At 41.5% G+C, this 23,343-nt stretch overlaps 1 protein-coding gene and 1 pseudogene across 2 annotated transcripts in view; one reads left to right on the plus strand and one right to left on the minus strand.

Moving 5' to 3' along the window:
* Window positions 1–296: 296 nt before the first annotated feature.
* LOC106578628 (nucleolar MIF4G domain-containing protein 1-like) lies at window positions 297–10,665 on the minus strand (annotated as a pseudogene).
* Window positions 10,666–16,740: 6,075 nt separating this feature from the next.
* LOC106578611 (limb region 1 protein homolog) overlaps window positions 16,741–23,343 on the plus strand; it is a 71,096-nt gene continuing 64,493 nt past the window's right edge. For both annotated transcript variants that reach the window (XM_014157607.3, XM_014157608.3), the window contains exon 1: window positions 16,741–16,945. In XM_014157607.3, the coding sequence (XP_014013082.1) occupies window positions 16,883–16,945 (63 nt within the window). In that variant the 5' untranslated portion in view covers window positions 16,741–16,882. The remainder of the gene's footprint in view (window positions 16,946–23,343) is intronic.

A 23,343-nucleotide genomic window follows, 5' to 3' on the forward strand; every position in this document is an offset into this window, starting at 1 on the left:
TCTACTTAACGTTGATATTTATAATGTCATAAAAAAACATCTCTGTGGTTGCCAATACTGCAATTCATAAAAAAGATGACTTATATGATGACTAAGACCTCCCAGAGGAGCCATTTCCATTGACCTTGGGGCAACATCTAAAATCACAGTTTAAAAACCCCAAAACAAAACAGCATTGCTTCAGTCTTGAAATTAAATTGATGGGTTTGTTCCTTGTAATAAAGACCATTTTCTCCAAACAGGTCTCTTTTGTTCTCCTGGCATTCTCCCAGAGTCCGAACGTGTCTGTGTGTGTTTTACAGTTTGAGTTTGGTTTCTTTGGCCTCCATGGCCTTGGTGGCGACCTCGGCTCGCTCTGACAGAAGGCCTGTTTGCTCAGCTGTTCCCTGGGACTGGGCATTCTTAAGTAGGAAGTGACTGATGAACAGCTTCAAGCCCTCCCACAGCATTCCTAGTTTGGGAATTCCCAAAATCCTGACGAGACACAACACAATGACAGACATTGATACCAGACTTTTCACATGGTCAAGTCTCAGCGGTGCAGTTTTACAGGAGAGCCAAAGGACTCTGGCCAAAGATGTTTCATGACTACGCGAAAGTAGGAAGAATCTGACCCTGATAAAATGTATTCTAAACCAGGGTTCGTCAACAAAAAATGTATGAGCTAATAGTCGGCGGGCCAGAACATAATTAGCATATAATATTAGCACAACTACATTACAAATTGAACACAATTTAACACATCTGATTAGCACATAATACATTCAGTGAAAATAACAATTTTTATTTGATTACGCTCATAAACTTACCAATGTCTCTATTCAATTATTATTTTTGTCTCTTTCTCTGTGCGTAGATTGGTGGGAAAAACAGGTCTACGTAGCCTACTTTAGGCTACACTACTGTTTTTAATGTCAACATTCGTTCAGAACAATTAGCTTCATTGCAAGAGAAAATGTCGCTCTCAAAAAGTATCAAAAGAAAGGTGGATAATAAAAATCGAGGACATGGTAAGATGAACGCATATCTCTCTGTCCATTTCAGAGAAGAATGGACAGAGCGATATGCGTTCATCTTACCATATTTTCCCAATGCCAAGCCAGTGTGTCTTATTTGCAATGAAAATGTCACTGCGTGCAAATCATTTAAATCTCAGACGTCATTATGAATCTAAACCTGGAACTTTCGAAGTGGCCTTCCGCCCCAGACAGAGGCCCGACGCAGAAACATTGAAGAGTTAACTGTAAGCTACACACAAAGCTTTTTTGGCTGACATTCTGTCATTTAAACGGGTTAAATCTGCAGTTACAAGAAAGAGGGAAAAAAGTGGACATGGTGGAAAAACTTGAGGCCTTTACTAGGAAGATTGAGTTGTTCGATTTGGACTTGTCATCTGGAAGGCTACTGCACCTCAGCACATGAAGAAACGACAGACAGAGGGACCAGGCCGCAGCATTGTCACATAGGTGATGGAAGATTTCATCAAGCAGCTGAGGGACAACTTCTCCACCAGATTTGAAGACTACAGCATGCCCAAGGATATCATTGAGTTTGTACTTGATCCTCTCACAGTCCGCCCAGGTGGAGAATTCTCCTCCCTTGCTAAGAAAACGATACCCTTGCTCCCTCCCTTGCAAAGAAAACGGACCTTTGTGCCCCAGGAAGCGAAGGTAACCTGCCTAAATGATTACCGCCCCGTGGCACTCACGTCGGTAGCCATGAAGTGCTTTGAAAGGCTGGTCATGTCTCACATCAACAGCATCCTCCCGGACACCCTAGACCCATTCCAATTCGCATACCGCCCCAACAGATGCACAGATGATGTAATCTCAATCGCACTCCACACCGCCCTTTCTCACCTGGACAAAAGGAACACCTATGCGAGAATGCTGTTCATCGATCAACACCATAGTGCCCACGAAGCTCATCACTAAGCTAAGGACTCTGGGACTAAACACCTCCCTCTGCAACTGGATCCTGGACTTCCTGACGGGCGACCCCCAGGTGGTAAGGGTAGGCAACAACACGTCTGCCACGCTGATCCTTAACACTGGGGCCCCTCAGGGTTGTGTACTTAGTCCCCTCTTGTATTCCCTTTTCACCCACAACTGCGTGGCCAAACACAACTCCAACACCATCATTAAGTTTGCTGACGACACAACAGCGGTAGGCCTGATCACCGACAATGATGAGACTGCCTATAGGGAGGAGGTCAGAGAACTGGGTGTGTGGTGCCAGGACAACAACCTCTCCCTCAATGTGAGCAAGACAAAGGAGCTGATCATGGACTACAGGAAAAGGCGGGCCGAACAGGCCCCCATTAACATTGACGGGGCTGTAGTGGAGCGGGTCGAGAGTTTCAAGTTCCTTGGTGTCCACATCACCAACGACTATCATGGTCCAAACATACCAAGACAGTCGCGAAGAGTGCACGACAAAAACTTTTCCCCCTCAGGAGACTGAAATGATTTGGCATGGGCCCCCAAATCCTCAAAAGGTTCTACAGCTGCACCATCGAGAGCATCCTGACCGGTTGCATCACCGCCTGGTATGGCAACAGCTCAGCATCTGACCGTAAGGCGCTACAGAGGGAAGTGCAAATGGCCCAGTACATCACTGGGGCCAAGCTTCCTGCCATCCAGGAACAATATATAATAGGCGGTAGGAAGAACCATTTTTCAATAAGATCTTAATTGGAGGGGGGGTTACAGTTACAATATAAAAGGAAAAGAAACAAAAATATGTGATCCTCCACCCCCAACCTCCCATCCCATTCCCCCAACCCCACATCCACCCTCCTGGCGACCAGAGAAACCCTCCCCTGTGGGGCTAATATGAGGTAAAACGTTCAGGTTTCAAACAATTAAGTAGGGCTATATGTTTTCAAAATGTGTAAGCCTACTGCCTCCAGCTCAGCTTGCAAAGTGGAAGGTGACGTGCTGATAGCCTGCCTACCGTTGCCTATGCACTCAAATGGCGAATGGAGGCACGCTTCAATTATGAGTTGAGAAATAGTAGCAATAGAAAGCTGGGATCCTTCTCTATTTAATCGTGGCCATCAAAACTCTGTTTTTAAACACGCGATTGCATTTAGAATTATTGCGCAATGACTGGGCTTATAAAAGCACGTTTCACTCCAGTAGCAACCAGCTGTTTGAGGAGCTGCAGATTTCGCTTTCCAACAGATGATATTTCACTCAAACTAGGCTGTATATGCTATGCGTGTGTAATAACTAAGATACATGATGAACTAACGATAAAATACAGATGCACCAATTTAATTCCACTAAATTATGCAAATTAACCTATAGACCGATCAGCATGACCGGTCAAATGTAGGTTAACATCCCTACTATGGAGCAAATATGAACCATTATAATGTCTGGGCCTGTATTCATAAAGCGCCTCTGTCCATGTAATCTTACTCATTATGATCTAAAAGACTAAACTGATCCTAGATCAGCACTCTGAGAGGCTTTATAATTACAGGCCCTGTTCTCTTACCTGGAACTGCCTGTCATGCTCACAGAATTTATCTCCCAGTACAGCATAGAAGGCATTGAATCTCTTCTCCTGGAGGCAACAATCCATCAGTAGGTGGACAATCTCTCTCTCCTGCTGGTCCTTTAGACCCATCCTGTACACAGAAAATAATGTAGTGTCACATACTGAAACTTGTGACAACGTCTAGCTTTGGTATGAGAGCATTTCAGCAGTGCAGAAGGGTAGGGACACAAAACACACCGTATCAGCTTCTCAAAAGGCATCCAGGTAATCCTTGCTGGTCATGATGACGCAGAAGATATTTCTCCTTATGTCTGCTCATTCTCTGTTTCCAGGCCAGGTCTAAGACCTTTAAGCTGAACTGAGTAGATAGATGAAAGAAAAATGGCATTATGATCAGTAAAACACATTGAAAATGTTGTCTAGTTCAGAATTCAAATGTACTCAAATGTAGTGAAAAGCAGTCAGGGTAGGCAGTGCGTAAAAAAAATATAATAATCATTTACAAAAGCGGTTAAATTGTCATTATTTTATGTTTTTTTCTGATGGGTGTCCCTATACTGGGATGGTTGAGCTAGCATGCGCTAATGTGATTAGCATGACAGTTGTAAGTAACAGTAAACTTTCCAGGACGTAGACATGTCTTATATGGGCAGAAAGCATTTGTTGCATTGAGATGATTTAATATTTTGCACATGCGTATTGCCTAAACATGTTGTGTGCAAGCGCTGCACATTTGGGCGTGTCTACATAATTTGGTGCTCTCATCCCTTTAACTAAACGAAGCTAGCTAGCTAGCTAGCAAAAACAGCCTGGGTAAATGGACCTCCTTCACTCATAGCGGTGGGAAGTAGTGGTGCTGAGGGTCCTGCAGCACCCCCTGATAAATCACAGTTAAAAATGATATATATATATTTTTAAAGACATTTGGGAGCATTTCTTCCCCCCCGCCAAATTAGTGCCACTAGGCCTTTATTACTCCTGTACGAGCGGAGCGGAACAAAATCCGTTAGACAAACAATTTCAGCACCCCCACCGCAAAAAAATCTACTCGGGGCCATGCCTTCACTGCACCTCAAACAATTTTCCAAGTTGGATTTCCAAGGAAACTTGGTATAATTCAGAAGGAGACCAACAGCTGAGCTTCCTGCCCTTCATCAGAGGAAGGGACAGAAAATCATCTGATCGAATGCACCACACTCGGCCTAACAGACACAGCATCCCGGAGCACACAACTGATCAGAGACGAGAGGAATGTTTTACAACATTTTGGACAATATCAGTGTTAAAATTAAAGCCATGTTTGATCCGTTTGTCAGCCTTGGCCCTACAGCACTGTCACCAAGAGGTTCACCCTAAAGGACAGACGAATAGACTTAAAATCACAAGTAAATGCATTTTCCTTTGCAATTTGCGGTTTAGGCTACTGTTGGATGAACATGGGAATAGACAACATCCCTTTGACGCATTTCATTTATCAAGCTAGAATTTTGTTTTGAAGAAACACTTTTCAGTCATGTCAATTGTTGATATGGGATTTTCTTCAAAACCGTATTCATCACGTGTGTAATAATATTTCACATAATAATATTATTGTGTGTGTGCATGCGTGCATTTGCGCATTCCACTCGTGGTGCATTGTAAGAATGCACCGCACGTCACGTCACTTCTCAAATGTTCATATGAAAGAGTTGCAGCAATGATTTGGTGGAACACCAGGGGCCATATGTATCAAGCATCTCTGAGTGCTAATCTAGGATCAGGTCCCCCCCCCCCCCCCCCATCTAAATAAGATTATATGGTTTGAATCAGCAGGACTATTCTGAGACACTGGATGCATTCGGCCTCAGATCTTTTATGGTTCTAGTACCTTTCCTTCTGCAGTTGACTGTTTTGATGTCATGTTACCCTGGTCACCTATCATGGGTGCTCTGCCCCACGATGAGCCCACGATCCACCAGCGGCCCACCTGCTCTGCAGCCAAGAGGTTCTCCAAATAGACCCTCAGCTTCACATCACTGGCCCCTGAACTCTGGTGGATCTGAACACAACAGTTAAAACATTATTCACATAATGCTCCGGGGTGAAGTTTCACCCCGGAGGCACAGCTTCCCCTTCCCCAATCCCATCCTTAAATGTAAGTGGGGTAAATGCTAAACTGACCCAAGATCAGCGTCTAGGGGCAACCTCACCTTACTCCTTCACCCTCCCCTCATCTGGGTGCTCAAACCTATATTATAAACTGGGTGGTTCAAGCCCTGAATGCCGATTGGCTGACAGCCGTGGTATATCAGACTGTATACCAAAGGTATGACAAATCATGTATTTTTACTGCTCTAATTACATTGGTAACCAGTCTATAATAGCAATACGGCACCTCTGGGTTTTGTGGTATATGGCCAATATACTACGGCTAAGGGCTGTATCTAGGTACTCCGCGTTGCGTCGTGCATAAGAACAGCCCTTAGCCGTGGAATATTGGCCATATACCTCACCCCCTCGTGCCTTATTGCTTAAACATAAACTGCTATGTGAGATTATAGTGCCCCCTGGTGGTTTTAGCTAAAAGGTACAAGTGATATATTCTTGTGGTTGAAACATCAACAATGGAAGAATATTTCATCGCTGAGCAAAGAATGGTTTTGAGGTTATGATATGACAGTTTGTTAGTAAGTATTAAGTTAATCAGATCCATATCCCACCAGAGTTCTCTGTAGCTTTTGCAGTCTCTCAACAGGCTCTGGGTAATGGACTGGGATCTTCCTCATATCGTTGTTCTTCAGAGCCAACAGAGATGATATTCAGAAGAGAGTTGGCTTGTTGTTCATTTATGACTGCTAAGGAATGCTAATTGCGAGTTGCTCTGGATAAGTGCTGCTAAATGAGTAAAATGTTAAATGACCATGCTCGAAAGCGTTATCACCAATAAGGTCAGAGTATAGACAGAGGGTGATGTTGAGACAGGGGCGGAAATCCCAGGGGGGATGGGGGGGGGACACGACCCCCCATCCTGGGAAAAATATGATTTGTCCCCCCAATATATCACTGAAACATAACTATGTAATTTAAATAATATTAATAATACGCAATGAAAGCAATTGTGCTGATTATAGACACTTAATAGCGCGTTTTTAAGTTTCAAAAGATTGCGACCCCCCCACCCTTTGCCTCACAATGGTTTGATCCACTGCCAGTTCCTTAGCTTGCTAGGTAACAGAGAGGTCGTATCTACTGTCTGAAAGGCACTCAATGCACGTAACTGACGTAAAGTTAATCCAGTCAATCGCGCACACACACTAGCTGAATATGCTGAGGTAGCGCGCAAATATTAACTATTAAGCTAGCTAATACCTATTCCATTTATGTGGCGTCGTCAAAGATGGAATCTTTGCTATCGTCAATTTATTCCAAGATCAGCATGCAGATGATGTAAGTTAGTGCTTCAAAGTCCCTGTGATAAGGTTAGCGATAAACTAAAATCCAAACTGAACAGAACTACACTCTCTTCTAGCATTGTCTTAAATATACTTAATGGTCTCGTTGCAAAAGCTAAATTGTCGCAAGGGAACTTTTATTTATTTAGTTTATTTCACCTTTATTTAACCCGGGTAGGAAAGATTATAGCAAACACCACTGAAACTGAATTGGTGCTCGCTAGCTTTGCAAATTCAGCTATTGTTGGAAGCCAGCCAATATGAAACAAACTATTACAATTACAAAAGGTTGCAGCATATGTTGTGTAAATGGTGAACACATACAGCTGTCAACTCTTGTCATTTTAATCCGTTTCACATTTGCTAGCTACCTTTTAGATCGAAGCCCAAATAGAATGATTGAAAATGATAGAAGCCCATCTCCTACTGTAAATAACCTACACACTGTGTGTGTAGCCAGCCAGCCAGCCAGGTAGAAAAATGGCAGAAAAATAAAAGACGGAGTATTTTTCAATACACCAAAACGCATAGTAAGAACCCTAGTAGCCTAATATCTCAAAGACTAGTTGATAAAATGTTCATAAGAAAGAAATGAAATTCTAATGGAAATGTTTCACAATGATGTCATTAGGCAGAGCAGGCAACAGATGGCACACAGACAGCAGAGTTGGGGACAGATATGCAGGGACAGACTGGCAGAGACAGGGAGTCTCAGGTAAATTTGTTGAGTCTTTGTTTGGCAACATTATGAAAGGTTCTCAATTTTTTTGACTTGTAAAATAGGAACATAATTGGAAAATGCCATGGATACCCCCACTCTCAACTTAAACTGGTGACTGAACTAAGATTTGTTAAAGGCAATGGTATTGCTGTTGTGATTAGTTGTGTAGTTTTGGGTACCGGTAGTTAGGAGTACGGCAAACACCTTATTTCTTTGGTTCCTCAATATACATTTACCATATTACAATGTAGGCTATGTGTTACAGCACTACTTTTGGTGTCCCCCTCAGGAATTGCTCTTGAGAAAATTTCATGTAATTGTCCCCTCCAAAGTTGATATCAGATTTTCGCCCCTGTGTTGAGAGTGGTGTTGTGTGGTAGCTGTGACAGACCGTACCCTGTTTTCATCCTGAAACTTGGTGCCCACACCGCTGGCTTTCCGCTGGGCCCCAGAGATGAGCTCTTTCAGAGCCAGGGCATCATCCTTCCGCAGGGCGAAGCCTACATTTTTCAGCATGAACAGAACCATGTCCTTTTTCGGTGAAGGCCCCAACCATCATCTTCAGGATGTCAATGGTGAGGAGGGCGTGCACCACCTGGAAGTTGTAGAGATGTGCCACCATGGCCACCGGGCTCTTGTACATTCCGTCAAACTTCCGCACCACTCTCTCCAAGAAATTAGTCCCCACCTGCAAAATGGTACATTGTTGTCAAAGAACAGAAAATAAAGCAAGTCATTGGAACCTTGAATTGCTGTAGGGTAAGTGAACGTGTGTGTGTTTCAAGTTTGATTGTGTGTGGTCATTTACTGACGGGTGGGGAGTAAGCCTGACAGAGAGATAATGCTAATAGGAAGGCAAGGTGTGAACTGCCACTTTCCCATTAATCAAAGGGGGGGGGGGGGGGGGAGAGAGCTTATAAAGGAACTGGAGACAAGTCACACTGAGCACGTAAATCAAACAAACCACAAGCTAATGATCATTCACTGGTTAATGGTTACTCCTTTTCTCACACAGACTGTGTTGTTACAAAATACTATTTCCTTCTTTCTGTGCCCTTATCAGAGGAGCATACAGTGGTGAACTAAAGGTAAACTAAAGGTCACCAAGACCTTCTAGACAACTACACCTGCTACAAATCCATTAGGATTCAATCGTAATTCTTAGTTGACTGTAACTAGCTCCCTTACTTTATGTCTGCATCCCAAATGTCACCTTATTCCCTATATAGTGCCCTATTTTTGACCAGGGCCCACTGTGGTGCTATCCAGCACCTGACACCAACGTAGTTAATTAGGGGAGTACCCTGACTGAGACTCAAACCCTGGTTTCTGTGACTATCATTCCAAAAGAATTATACCAAAAGGCTAAAAAAAAATCTCTTGGTGAGTTCGCTAGGTGTTGAAATGAGGTTGGATAGTGTTTTTTTAAAGGGGTTCAACTTAAAAATATATATAATTAAAGGGTAGGTAGCATAAACATAACAACATGTCACATATAGATTTGCATTGGTATACGCATTTTTAAAAAATTGCCACTTGAGCTACAGCAGCGACATGACCGTGATAGCCAGTAAGAAGTATTTCAAGTCGGCAGGCAGGCCAATACAACACCATCGCACTGGTCGCCGGCTTATCGACTCGTTGTGCACCCCAATCAGCCACGCAAAACGTTCTTGAGTGGCAACAAACCTGCCCAATTAGCTGATTCGCTTTCCATACACCCACTCCTTTAGACACACCCACTCGCCCATACTCCGGTTGCCATATTGAGCTGCAGCTACCCATACTTGTGTCTGTCAGCTAGCACTAAGCGAAGGTGGAAAAAGTTAAAAACTGCTGTAACCTATTTCACAGAGAACATGCCAAAAAGTTTACAAAACAAAACGGAGAACAGACTAGGTACTACAAAATCAGAGCTAATATGATTTTCTCTTTCTTTCGAGCGTGCCACGCTTACCGGCCCCCGCTAGATAACACAGCCACAAGGTCTATGAAGAGCCTTCTGCATGGCAGCAGGTGCCCCATCTGCTTCTTGTTTACATCACACTTCCTGTGATTGGTGGATTGTAGCTCACCACCGCTAACACTTGGTCTGGAATATAATTACATGCTTGAGCTAGCATACGAACTCCGTAAAACAGAGTAGATCCTACATATGACGTTGAGAAATAGTGCATTGTGGGTAGTTTCAAAGATATCTGGAAATAAATTCATAAATATGTAATAACACAAAGAAAATGACTATGTTTGTACTTACAGGTAACTAGATTGTGACTACAACTAAGTTAAGTCTTTGACCACACTATGTTGTTATATTGGTTAGTAAAAATGCATGCTTCCTACACTTTAAATCAAATTTGAATGGCCTTACTGGTTCACAAGTCCTTTGACTTGTCTCTTCAGTCTCTCTAACTCAGCTTTGCGCTTATCATCCCTGGTGTCCCGTAGGTGAGGCGGCACATATTTGCCTGCTGACACGGCAGCCTATATATACAGAATAGTGTTTAATTCTCAGTCTATACATTTATGTCCAGTTTCCGGGACACAGATTAAGCCTGATGCTGGACTAAAAAGTATTTTCAGTGGAGATTCTCCATTGAGCTTTCTTTTTAGTCCAGGACTAGTAGGCTTAATCTGTGTCCAGGAATACAAAACATACATTTTTGCTGAAATTCACAAATGAGATTCTAATTGGTAAATGTACAGTTTCTGCCTTAGGCCCTGCAAGCTTTGAGTCTCAACTCATTCCTCTTAATTTACTTCTTCCGAACCTGCTCCACCACTCTCATCCATTCCTTCTTCATCCTCATCAATCTCGTCTTCCTCCACATACTTGCCTTTCTCCACATTGGCGTCCAGATCTCCATCACTGTCTAGTTCGCTGCCCTCCTCTTCAGAGTCTTGTCCTTCTTCTTCCTCCTCCTTGCCGGACATTTCAGATTCACTGTCTTCCAACTTCCTGAATTTCTTTTTGGCAATGTCCATGTCGTCATCACTGTCATACATCATCCCTGAAGCTGCCGACCCAGCATCCAGTACACCCAAAATGTAATCAAGTCCATCATCAGCAAATTGTTTTTCCTCTTGTTATACCCAAGAGATCCCTCCAATCTCTGAATTTCTCGGTCCTCTGCAACATTTGCTTCCAAAATGTCTTTTTTTTCTTGATTCCTCGAGTCTGTTTCTTCGCTTTGCTTTCTTAGACGGTTTCTTCGGTCCTGTTTTCTCAGCCTTCTCTAAACTGCAGTCTCAACAGGAGTTGACTTGGGCTGTTGAGCTGCTGGCTCATCTTTCTTCAATTTTCAATTCACCTTTGTTTGTTGTTTATCAGATGGGGTTGCAACTTCCTCACTGTCACCAGTGGATGCTTTGAGAGGCTTGTAACGTTAGCCTTCATAGCGGTCCTTACTGTCTTTTTTATCTTTCTTTTCGCCTTAAGCATCACTTCTACTTTTCTTCTTAACAAATCTCAAACTACAGCCATCTTCCGTTTCATCACAGCATACCTTACTCTTTACAAAGTCGTTAACTGTCACCATATACTTTAGCAATTTTCCTGTCTTTCCTTCCGTCTTGGCTTTCCCTTGCCTTTCATCTTTGCAACAGAGATAACTATCGTTAACTACTTAACTATGATCTTATTGTTACTTGACGAAAGACACAGACTTTTATAATTAAAATCCTTTCGATGCGTCTACGAGTTTCAAGCTTGGCAAGAAGCAAACATGCCTGTGTATGAAGCAAAAAAGCTTGTCTATGAAGCAGGGGCGAAAATCTGATATCCACTTTGGAGGGGACAATTACATGAAATTTTCTCAAGAGCAATTCCTGAGGGGGACACCAAAAGTAGTGCTGTAACACATAGCCTACATTGTAATATGGTAAATGTATATTGAGGAACCAAAGAAATAAGGTGTTTGCCATACTCCTAACTACCGGTACCCAAAACTACACAACTAATCACAACAGCAATACCATTGCCTTTAACAAATCTTAGTTCAGTCACCAGTTTAAGTTGAGAGTGGGGGTATCCATGGTATTTTCCAATTATGTTCCTATTTTATAAGTCAAAAAAATGGAGAACCTTTCATAATGTTGCCAAACAAAGACTCAACAAACTTACCTGAGACTCCCTGTTTCTGCCAGTCTGTCCCTGCATATCTGTCCCCAACTCTGCTGTCTGTGTGCCATCTGTTGCCTGCTCTGCCTAATGACATCACTGTGAAACATTTCCATTAGAACTTCATTTCTTTCTTATGAACATTTTATCAACTAGTCTTTGAGATATTAGGCTACTAGGGTTCTTACTATGCGTTTTGGTGTATTGAAAAATACTCCGTCTTTTATTTTTCTGCCATTTTTCTACCTGGCTGGCTGGCTGGCTACACACACAGTGTGTAGGTTATTTACAGTAGGAGATGGGCTTCTATCATCTTCAATCATTCTATATGGGCTTCGATCTAAAAGGTAGCTAGCAAATGTGAAACGGATTAAAATGACAAGAGTTGACAGCTGTATGAGTTCACCATTTACACAACATATGCTGCAACTTTTTGTAATTTTAATAGTTTGTTTCATATTGGCTGGCTTCCAACAATAGCTGAATTTGCAAAGCTAGCGAGCACCAATTCAGTTTCAGTGGTGTTTGCTATAATCTTTGCTACCCGGGTTAAATAAAGGTGAAATAAAATAAATAAATAAAAGTTCTCTTGCGACAATTTAGCTTTTGCAACGAGACCATTAAATATATTTAACACAATGGTAGAAGAGAGTGTAGTTCTGTTCAGTTTGGACTTCAGTTTATCGCTAACCTTATCACAGGGACTTTGAAGCACTAACTTACATCATCTGCATGCTGATTCCATCTTTGACGACGCCACATAAATGGAATAGGTACTAGCTAGCTTAATAGTTCATATTTGCGCGCTAGCTCTGCATATTCAGCTAGTGTGTGTGTGCGCGATTGACTGGATGAACCTCATGGCAGTTACGTAGCAAGCTAAGGAACTGGCAGTGGATCAAACCATTGTGAGGCAAAGGGCGGGGGAGTCGCAATCTTTTGAAACTTAAAAACGCGCTATTAAGTGTCTATAATCAGCACAATTGCTTTCATTGCGTATTATTAATATTATTTTAATTACATAGTTATGTTTCAGTGATATATTGGGGGGGACAAATCATATTTTTCCCAGGGTGGGGGGGTCGTGTCCCCCCCGTCCCCCCGGGATTTCCGCCCCTGCTATGAAGCAAAAGTCTACCTACCACCTACTTAAGTGAAATAAGCGCTACCGTCGTTACTTCGGAACACTTGAAATAGTTGAACAAAACTATCTTAAAACGTCAAATAATTAGACACATGTATCCAGTCTTCACGAGGTAAGACATTTTTGTTGACAAACGACTCAGGAAACACAACAAATTATTATAATTTTTTTAGCGCTGAATGATGATGTCATTCATTTTTGGTCGTCACTAGTTACCACAGCCACAAAGTCATACTTATGTCTGCACCCCGCCTATTCTACAATGTTGCTTCTTAAAATCAGATTTTAAACGTATCCCTAATCTTAACCACACTGCTAACCTTATGCCCAAACCTAACCTTAAATGAATACGATTTTTTGTTGTGTGTTTTCATGAATTTGTATGATATACAATATAGGCTAACCGTGTAGTTAAAGTTAGAGTTAAGGTTTAAAATCCGTTTTTAACAAGATAAATTGTAGAAATCGGCGGGGTTTAGCCATAATTACGACTTTGTAACTGTGTTAACTAGTAACAACCCATTCAAGTGGATTTTGGCTGAATTACCGTTGTCCTAGCAGCAGGATATTATGCTGGAGCACGATCATGGATTAAAAAATAAGAGCCCCCTGCAAAGACATGCTAAACTATGCGAATATCGATAATTTTTTCACAGCACACCACCTTCGAAAAAATACATTTATAAGTTGACGTATTTTCTTTTTTTTCTTATATTATTTATACCAGCATTTCTTTTGAAAGTTTACACAAATACTGCTATGTTGAAAGCTGTTGTGTAGGCTATATTTAAAGAAATACACTTTTTAATAAACTACAAATATATGTTATTGGAATTACTCAATATAGTCTGTAAAAATGAAATGGGTCTCTTGTGCTGGGCAACGGGTTTAATACAGAGTACTTGTGACTCCTTACTCCATCCACTCCAATCACTGCAATGCAATACACAGTATGTGGGATACTTGTTGGCACTTTAGAGATTAAGTTTTTCTACCTGTCTCAGCTAAAGTGGGGTGGGAAATACACAGTAGAGTCTCTACTAACCAAATATGTGTCGTTTTGGAGGGGGACTGTGTCATTCCAGGAACACAGCTTTAAATTACCTGGTGCTATCCATGGTCCTGAAATCAATACACACTCAACAACAAAAAGGAAACACAAATACCAAACTTTTCAATCAAAATGAAAACGAATTTATTTACAAGTTAAATGTAATGCATATTAACCAGGCTATTAAGACACAGCATAATCCCACTTTCTGAAAAGCAATGGCGATAATAATTTACAAGTTGTAGGCTGATATGTGCTTCTTATCTATCAAGGTTTTCAGTATACAGTAAATGCCTATTACCTAGTTTAAAAGAATAATAACAGAGAGAAGATTATTTACAAGCTATATTGTCATGATTATCGATCAAGGTCAGCAAAGGCACATTTTGCAGAGTTGAACATGCATTACAAGAGGCAACAAGGCTGATAGGCTAACAATACACAGCATAATCAAGCTTACAGAACAACCATGGAGAACATTATTTACAAGTTATAGACCTTAATGTGTTGCTTTTCTATCAAGGTTAGCAGTATAGCAGTAGACTGTGAAGGCAAGGTGACTGGGAACATGGTTGAATACAAACAGTGTAGTTATTCCCGCAGTAAGCCAATCAAACAGTAAGCCAGTCAGTACAGAGACAAAGTGGAGTCGCAATTCAATGGCTCAGTCACAAGATGTATGTGGATGGGTCTACAGACAATCACTGATTACAAAGGGAAAACCAGCCACGTCACGGACACCGACGTCTTGCTCCCGGACAAGCTAAACCCCTTCTTCGCCCGCTTTGAGGATAACACACTGCCACCGTCACGGCCGCTCCCAAGGACTGTGGGCTCTCGTTCTCCGTGGCCGACGTAAGACATTTAAACGTGTTAACTCTCGCAAAGCTGCTGGCCCAGATGGCATCCCTAGCCACGTCCTCAGAGCATGCGCAGACCAGCTGGCTGGAGTGTTTACGGACATATTCAGTCTCTCCCTATCTCAGTCTGCTGTCCCCGCTTCAAGATGTCCACCATTGTTCCTGTACCCAAGAAAGCAAAGGTAACTGAACTAAATTATTTCCGCCCCGTAGCACTCACTTCTGTCATCATAAAGTGCTTTGAGAGGCTAGTTAAGGATCATATCACCTCTACCTTACATGCCACCCTAAACCCACTTCAATTTTCATACCGCCCCAATAGATCCACAGACGATGCAATTACCATGGCACTGCACACTGCTCTATCCCATCTGGACAAGAGGATTTCCTATGTAAGAATGCTGTTCATTGACTATAGCTCAGCATTAAACACCATAGTACCCTCCAAGCTCATCATTAAGCTTGGGCCCTGGGTCTGAACCACGCCCTATGCAACTGGGTCCTGGACTTCCTGACGGGCCGCCCCCAGGTGGTGAAGGTAGGAAACAACACCTCCACTTTGCTGATCCTCAACACAGGGGCCCCACATGGGTGCATACTCAGCCCCCTCCTGTACTCCCTGTTCAGCCATGACTGCGTGGCCACAATGACTAGACAGCCTACAGGGAGGAGGTGAGGGCCCTGGCGAAGTGGTGCCAGGAAAATAACCTCTCCCTCAACGTCAACAAAACGAAGGAGCTGATCGTGGACCTCAGGAAACAGGAGAGGGAGCATGCCCCTATCCACATCGATGGGATCGCATAATATCTGAAAAATATTTAATTTGTCAGGTCAAGCGATTGACCTCATGCATTTTATGGCACATGTCAAGGCTGGCCTTGGGCTGATTTAAATATGTAAAGGTACAACCATTATCAGCACCATTAGGTTAATACAGGTCTTTAACAGGTATGCCATTCCATCATTGTTTACATTGTGTCTTTGTTTACATTTTATTTCACACAGGAAGCAAACAGGGTAAGCCCAAAAAAAACGGTTTTAAGTGTTTTGTCTTTACAGATGATATTCAACACAACAACAGTACATTAATGTATTATTTTGGAATTAATATAACATGCAGGACTAAGTGAATATGCCTATAAAACAGTCGCCCACCGAAACAAACTATATTTGGTTAGTAAAGAGAGACCCTACTGAGTATTTTCCACACAACTTTTCTACCTGTCTCAGCTAGTGCTCTTTCTATAGCCTAACACAGCAGTGTCAACATTGTATTTTTTTTTATTATTGGTGTTATAAAATGTTTTTTATTTGTTATGTTTCCATAAATTACTTATTGCATTTTCTTGTTGCACAATAAAATTCGCCATTGATTAAAATTCTATATAATTTGAATGAGTTATCCACATTGTGGTCCTTTGTAGCTCAATTGGTAGAGCATGGCGCTTGTAATGCCCGGGGTAGTGGGTTCAATTCCTGGGACCACCATATGTAAAATGCATGCACACATTACTATAAGTCACTTTGGATAAAAGCATCTGCTAAATGGCATTTATAAACTGGGTGTTTTGAGCCCTGATTGGCTGACAGCAGTGGTATATCAGACCGTATAGCACGGGTATGATAAAACATGTCTTTTTACTGATCTAATTAAGTTGGTAACTAGTTTGTAATAGCAATAAGGCACCTCGGGGGTTTGTGGTATATGGCTAATATACCACGGCTAAGGCATGTATCCAGGCACTCCACGTTCCGTCGTGATTAAGAACAGCCCTTAGCCGTGGTATATTGGCCATATACCATACCCCCTCGGACATTATTGCTTAAATATATTATTGCAATGTTTTGAAATGCGGAGTTTTATTTTGAAGTTTTTGTTATTACCATACAAAGTGACGTCATCGTTTGTGCTGCTAGCAGAATACTAGTCACAGAAAGTGTATGTAGCCTGAGCCGTTTTTTTCTGTTGACCATAGACAGGTTTTATGGACGTCAGTTGTACGACTAGTATTTAGTGGGGCAATTGACTTGCATTTGCAATATGAAGAATGGAAGAAGACGATGTTACTATCAGAGAGCAGAATTTCCACAGCCAAGTTCGAGAGTACATTGTAAGTTAATCTCTCTAACGTTAGCTAGCCAGCTTGCTAGCCAACGTTTGATGTGTGGCGATGCTGCTTACTTACATTAGATCAGTCAAAAGCAAAGCTAACGTTATTTTGCTAGCAAGCAAGTTGCATATAGCTAGCTACCAATTATAACTAGCGAACGTTCCCAACGTGTAACTATAATAGTAGCTTTCTGATTAGCTCACTTTTATTGTAGCTCCACAACAGGGGATAACCACGTTAAGGGGGGAAAGCTACGATTTCTACATCCATTTGGGGACTGAAGAGTAAAACTTATGAATACCTCCATGAGTTCAAGTGTCTTACCCTCATCAGAACCCAAAATATAAACTTGTTTTACTAATTTGTTTTGTAAACAAACACTAACGTTATATTTTCAAAACATGGTTAATTACAAGTAAACTATATATCGGTCAGTCCTTGCATCTATACGAATTTGAGTTGTTTCTAGTCTAATCCATCTATTTACCAAATCAGTGTCGGGATATCTGCTTTGGAAAATTGCGCCTTTGTCTCTAAATAAGTTAGCTTGCCTCTATTGTTGTCATCGTTCTCCTTCCTTGCTTGTTCAGTATTTTTTTTACATTTTATTTTACCTTTATTTAACTAGGCAAGTCAGTTAAGAACACATTCTTATTTTCAATGATGGTCTAGGAACAGTGGGTTAACTACCTTGTTCGGGGGCAGAACGACAGATTTTTACCTTGTCAGCTCTGGGATTTGATGCATTATGCTGGTAGTGGCTACCCAATTAGCTATAGGCAATTCCATGGTAATGAGTATTTTTCCTTCTGAATGTTACCAAACAAAAACATTTGATTTAAAAAGTACAATAACTCTATGCGCAAGGACTAATTTGAACAATTTCTGCTGAACATTTTATAAAAACAAAAACTGCAAAAAATTTGCAGATGCAAAGTTTGGTAACAGAATTTTAGTAAAATCTCCCTCTGTTTTTTGTATGTGGCCACGTTTTCCAAACACTCCGTTTAAATATCTGCTCTGAATTAAGATTCAAAGATGTCTGCAGAAAGAATGGGGTGTCAGCTATGACATGACACCTTGACTTTTGGTTATTGAACTACAGTAAGTGAAGTGGATTTACATCACGGAATTACATCATGGGTCCCAGATGTGTACCATACAAAAAAATGCATAATTATGAATATCATTCTGTTCATGGTGATGTATCCTTAAAGGTAGAAATATTCAATATCCTCATTTGCATATTTGGGTATTATTCTAGACACTGGCTATTATTCTTATTCCCCAAAACAAGACCACATTTGGTTGGTCCGGACCAGACCAAATCTGAACCAATCATCTACATCACAGTACAGCACAATAGAGTTCAGTAAAGTAGATAATCACAGTACAATACATTATACTGTACTCTAGAGTTCTCTACTTTACTGAATTCTACTGTAATGTACTATACTCAAATTTTCTTTACTTTACTGTACGGCGCTGTCCAAATGTATGAAACATAGACGCCTATGATTGGTTCAGATTTGGTCTGGCCAGGGCGGACTGACCAAATGTCAACAACTTTTCAACGTCTATGGATGTGTGGTGTCGGTCGGTGCTCAGTGGGTGAGGATACCTGTGACAGTAAATGGAAAGAGGGTAGGTGTCTGTAAGAGCTGGGAGAGGTGACATTAACTGGAGTGAGAAGGAGGGGTGGCCAGACTGTTTTAATTATTGCTTTGACCACCAGTTATGAGCTGAACATAACAGTATGACAGTGGAAGGGAGGACAGTAACAGGAGACACTATGAGCTGAACATGACAGTGGAAGAGAGGACAGTAACAGGAGACACTATGAGCTGAACATAACAGTATGACAGTGGAAGAGAGGACAGTAACAGGAGACACTATGAGCTGAACATAACAGTATGACAGTGGAAGGGAGGACAGTAACAGGAGACACTATGAGCTGAACATGACAGTGGAAGGGAGGACAGTAACAGGAGACACTATGAGCTGAACATGACAGTGGAAGGGAGGACAGTAACAGGAGACACTATGAGCTGAACATAACAGTATGTCAGTGGAAGAGAGGACAGTAACAGGAGACACTATGAGCTGAACATAACAGTATGTCAGTGGAAGAGAGGACAGTAACAGGAGACACTATGAGCTGAACATAACAGTATGACAGTGGAAGGGAGGACAGTAACAGGAGACACTATGAGCTGAACATGACAGTGGAAGGGAGGACAGTAACAGGAGACACTATGAGCTGAACATGACAGTGGAAGGGAGGACAGTAACAGGAGACACTATGAGCTGAACATAACAGTATGACAGTGGAAGGGAGGACAGTAACAGGAGACACTATGAGCTGAACATGACAGTGGAAGGGAGGACAGTAACAGGAGACACTATGAGCTGAACATAACAGTATGACAGTGGAAGGGAGGACAGTAACAGGAGACACTATGAGCTGAACATGACAGTGGAAGGGAGAACAGTAACAGGAGACACTATGAGCTGAACATGACAGTGGAAGGGAGGACAGTAACAGGAGACACTATGAGCTGAACATAACAGTATGACAGTGGAAGGGAGGACAGTAACAGGAGACACTATGAGCTGAACATAACAGTATGACAGTGGAAGGGAGGACAGTAACAGGAGACACTATGAGCTGAACATAACAGTATGACAGTGGAAGGGAGGACAGTAACAGGAGACACTATGAGCTGAACATGACAGTGGAAGGGAGGACAGTAACAGGTGACCCAACTGTGGTTTGTGACTACTATGATTTCCCATTCTAGCCAATTACATTACAGTAATTCCTTGACTGATAAATTGGTAACAGAATTATGAGTTTTAATCACTTAAAGTTGATATCAGTAAAAACACTAACTAATTGGTAGGGCTGCCTTTACTTGTTACCTCTATGAACTTTTATTATCCTCCCTCTCATGAGAGAGGAAAAATTCCAAATGATCTTAAAGATATGTGGGTTTTTGGTAACAGAATTACTAGGAACAAGGGGTTGTTTCTTTTTTTGTGCAAGTTTTTTTTATATATATATTTTTTAATCAATTTGACATTACACCATTACATAACACTGATAAAAACAAAAACCGAACACCCAACAAGACTGCAAACAAGACAGCATCTTTTAACCATACAATACCAGTTAAAGTTTGGACAAACCTACTCATTCCAGGGTTTTTCTTTATTTTTACTATTTTCTACATTGTATAATAATAGTGTGACATCAAAACTATGGAATAACACATAAGGAATCATGTAACCAAAAAAGTGTTATACAAATCAAAATATTCTTCAAAGTAGCCACCCTTTGCCTTGATGACAGGTTTCCACGCTCTTGGCATTCTCTCAACCAGCTTCATGAGGTAGTCACCTGGAATGCATTTCAATTAACAGGTGTGCCTTTTTAAAAAGTCAATTTGTGGAATTTCTTTCCTTAATGCGTTTGAGCCAATCAGTTGTGTTGTGACAAGAAGATAGCCCTATTTGGTAAATACCATATTATTATGGCAAGAACTGCTCAAATAAGCAAAGAGAAACGACAGTCCATCATTACTTTAAGACATGAAGGTCAGTCAATGTGGAAAATATCAAGAACTTTAAAAGTTTCTTCAAGTGCAGTCGCAAGAAACATCAGGCGCTATGATGAAACTGGCTCTCATGAGGACCGCCACAGGAAAGGAAGACCCAGAGTTACCTCTGCTGCAGAGGATAAGTTAATTAGAGTTAACTGCACCTCAGATTGCAGTCCAAATAAATGCTTCAGAGTTCAAGTAACAGACACATCTCAACATCAACTGTTCAGAGGAGACCGTGAATCAGGCCTTCAGGGTCGAATTGCTGCAAAGAAACCACTGCTAAAGGACACCAATAATAAGAAGAGACTTGCTTGGGCCAAGAAATACGAGCAATAGACATTAGGCCGGTGGAAATCTGTCATTTTGGTCTGATGAGTCCAAATTTGAGATTTATGGTTCCAACCGCCGTGTCTGTGAGATGCTGAGTAGGTGAACAGATGATCTCCGCATATGTGGTTCCCACCGTGAAGCATGGAGGTGTGGGGGTGTGTTGTGTTAGTTCATAGTTTTGATGTCTTCACTATTATTCTACAATGTAGAAACTAGTAAAAATAAAGAAAAACCCTTGAATGAGTAGGTGTGTCCAAACTTTTAACTGGTACTGTATATCAGTGGTTTGAATATTAAACAGCAAGTAAAAAATTATATTAAAAAAGTAACACAAATACAAAGCTCCAATTACCCATACATTTGTATTAACTTATACCCTAGCTTCTCATCCACACTTCCAGGCCCATATAGTTAAAAAAAAAATGTACCACACTAAATGTGTTGATATTAGTTGGCAGGTGTCTTTACTTCAACATTAATGTCTTTCAAATATTTCTAATATCTTTCAAGACTTTATGGTAGATGTTGTCGAACACCCCTTTTCTATCGGTTTGACCAGAAAGCCAAGCATTTGCTTATTCCACGTTTTTAGGATGGGAAAATGGTTGAGAAATTTCTGTGTTGTTTTTATTTATTTTTATAGACTTTCATTTGACACTGAATTTGACATGCTCCTATGAACTTCCCATGTCGGTGCTCATGGGGCTTTTTACATGGAAATGCCCCTATCCACGCTGGCATTCAAATGCTCCCTCCTCCCTTCTAGCACATAGTGCCTAAGTGATTCTACTATGAAATGTGACCACCATTTGTGACCCACATTTTGTTGCTGTCACCGGAGTTATAGCGTAGCCTAAACTTTACATAGCTAGTGCTGTAGCAGCATATGTACCTTAACATGAGGGATCATAGCTCTGGTCCAGGGCATTAGTTTGCTTTCCTCCACTGCGCATTCCTTAGTGGATTAATGCGCAGTAACGCCCTGGACCAGAGCTAGCAGGATTTCTTTTTGTTATATAATTTTTTTTTTTTTAAAGGTGTGGTCACTATAGTGTCCTCAGTGTTGTGTGAGGTCAAATATCATAGAGGTGTACAATGCTATTTTAGGTGCTGGAAGTGCCCTGCACTCACTCTAAACAAGTCTATGTCATGGGTTGTCTCTGCTGCTATGTCTAACAACATTGAGCCTCAAGCAGAAAATAATGCATATCGAAAACGCCATGACTGTTAGGCTTTATCAGTACATCCACTGAGTCATGCGTATGATGGTAGTAGATGCATGAATCATGCAAAACATCGACCTGGTAGAAGCCAGGCAACAATGCGCTGCCTGTCACGAGGGAATGTGTGTAGAAAGCGGATGTAGGCTAGGATAGTTGGGTTTAAATTATGAGCCTACTGTTAAATAAAAAAAGTGAGGATTCTATGGAAGAAAAATAAGAAATAGACCTAGATACAGTGGAGCAATTTGACGATAAGCAAGGTAGAGAAGACTCTTGTCAGTTGATCACCATCAGCCAGCTCAGGGTTCTCCCTCGGTGTCCTGTCACTCCTGGGCACAGTCAGGCATCCACCCAACCTCATATCTGAAGTTTTGTCGGAGGGGGTTAGATGTGTTGCTGCTGATCAGAGCACTGACCTTTCAACCGTTTTTCTGGTCTGTTGTCATGTGGTTGCAAAGTTGAGTTTTCTTTTTGAAGGGTTTTGAGAGCCAATCTTTGTCTATCATACTTTATAATGATAGACAAAGATATGTGTCTTGTCTGCCTGTTACTCCTGCTGACTCATGTCTCCTCGTGTTGTATAATGTGGAAACCGGAGATAGTGCTGCTGCTGCGGAGGACATCTGCAGGCCTATTTGCTGTCTGTCCCACGGTCCGTAGGGGAATGTGGAATATTTCTGTCAGTGCTGGGGCTCTGAGGCCCTGGGTTTGGCAATGGCACTGCGAAAAATTTATTCAGTTGTTGTTAGGCCGCCTAATTCCAGATCATGTTGCGTGTAGATTAATTAATAAATTAATTCAAATTGGAAATGTAGGGGCTATCTCGTGTCAAAGGGCAAGGTGTTGTTGAATATACGAAGCAAAAGTATCGGCACCCACCCAGACTATTCTTTCCCTGTAGGAGTGAATCACCTAGACTTGAGAGAGGCCTTGGGGGGGGGGGGGGGGGAGGTCTGCCTGTAACCTGATCAAGGCTACATGCATGACTGGTATCCATCCAGCCAGGCCATCCCAACTTCTATCAATCATAGCTGTCTTATGGAAATAACTCTACGTATACAGTACATGATATGCAGTGATTCATATCCCAGCAAACTTGCTGTCATAGACCATGCATCGCATGTCCATATATTACTAGTGATGCACCGATAAGACATTTTTGACCAATATCCGATATAAAAAAATGTTGCGGCGTTTTAAGCATTCTAGTACAGTTAAATAGTTAACACACACACATGGA

This window comes from Salmo salar, chromosome 19, assembly GCF_965601325.2.
Source record: "Salmo salar chromosome 19, fSalSal1, whole genome shotgun sequence".
NCBI lineage: Eukaryota > Metazoa > Chordata > Actinopteri > Salmoniformes > Salmonidae > Salmo > Salmo salar.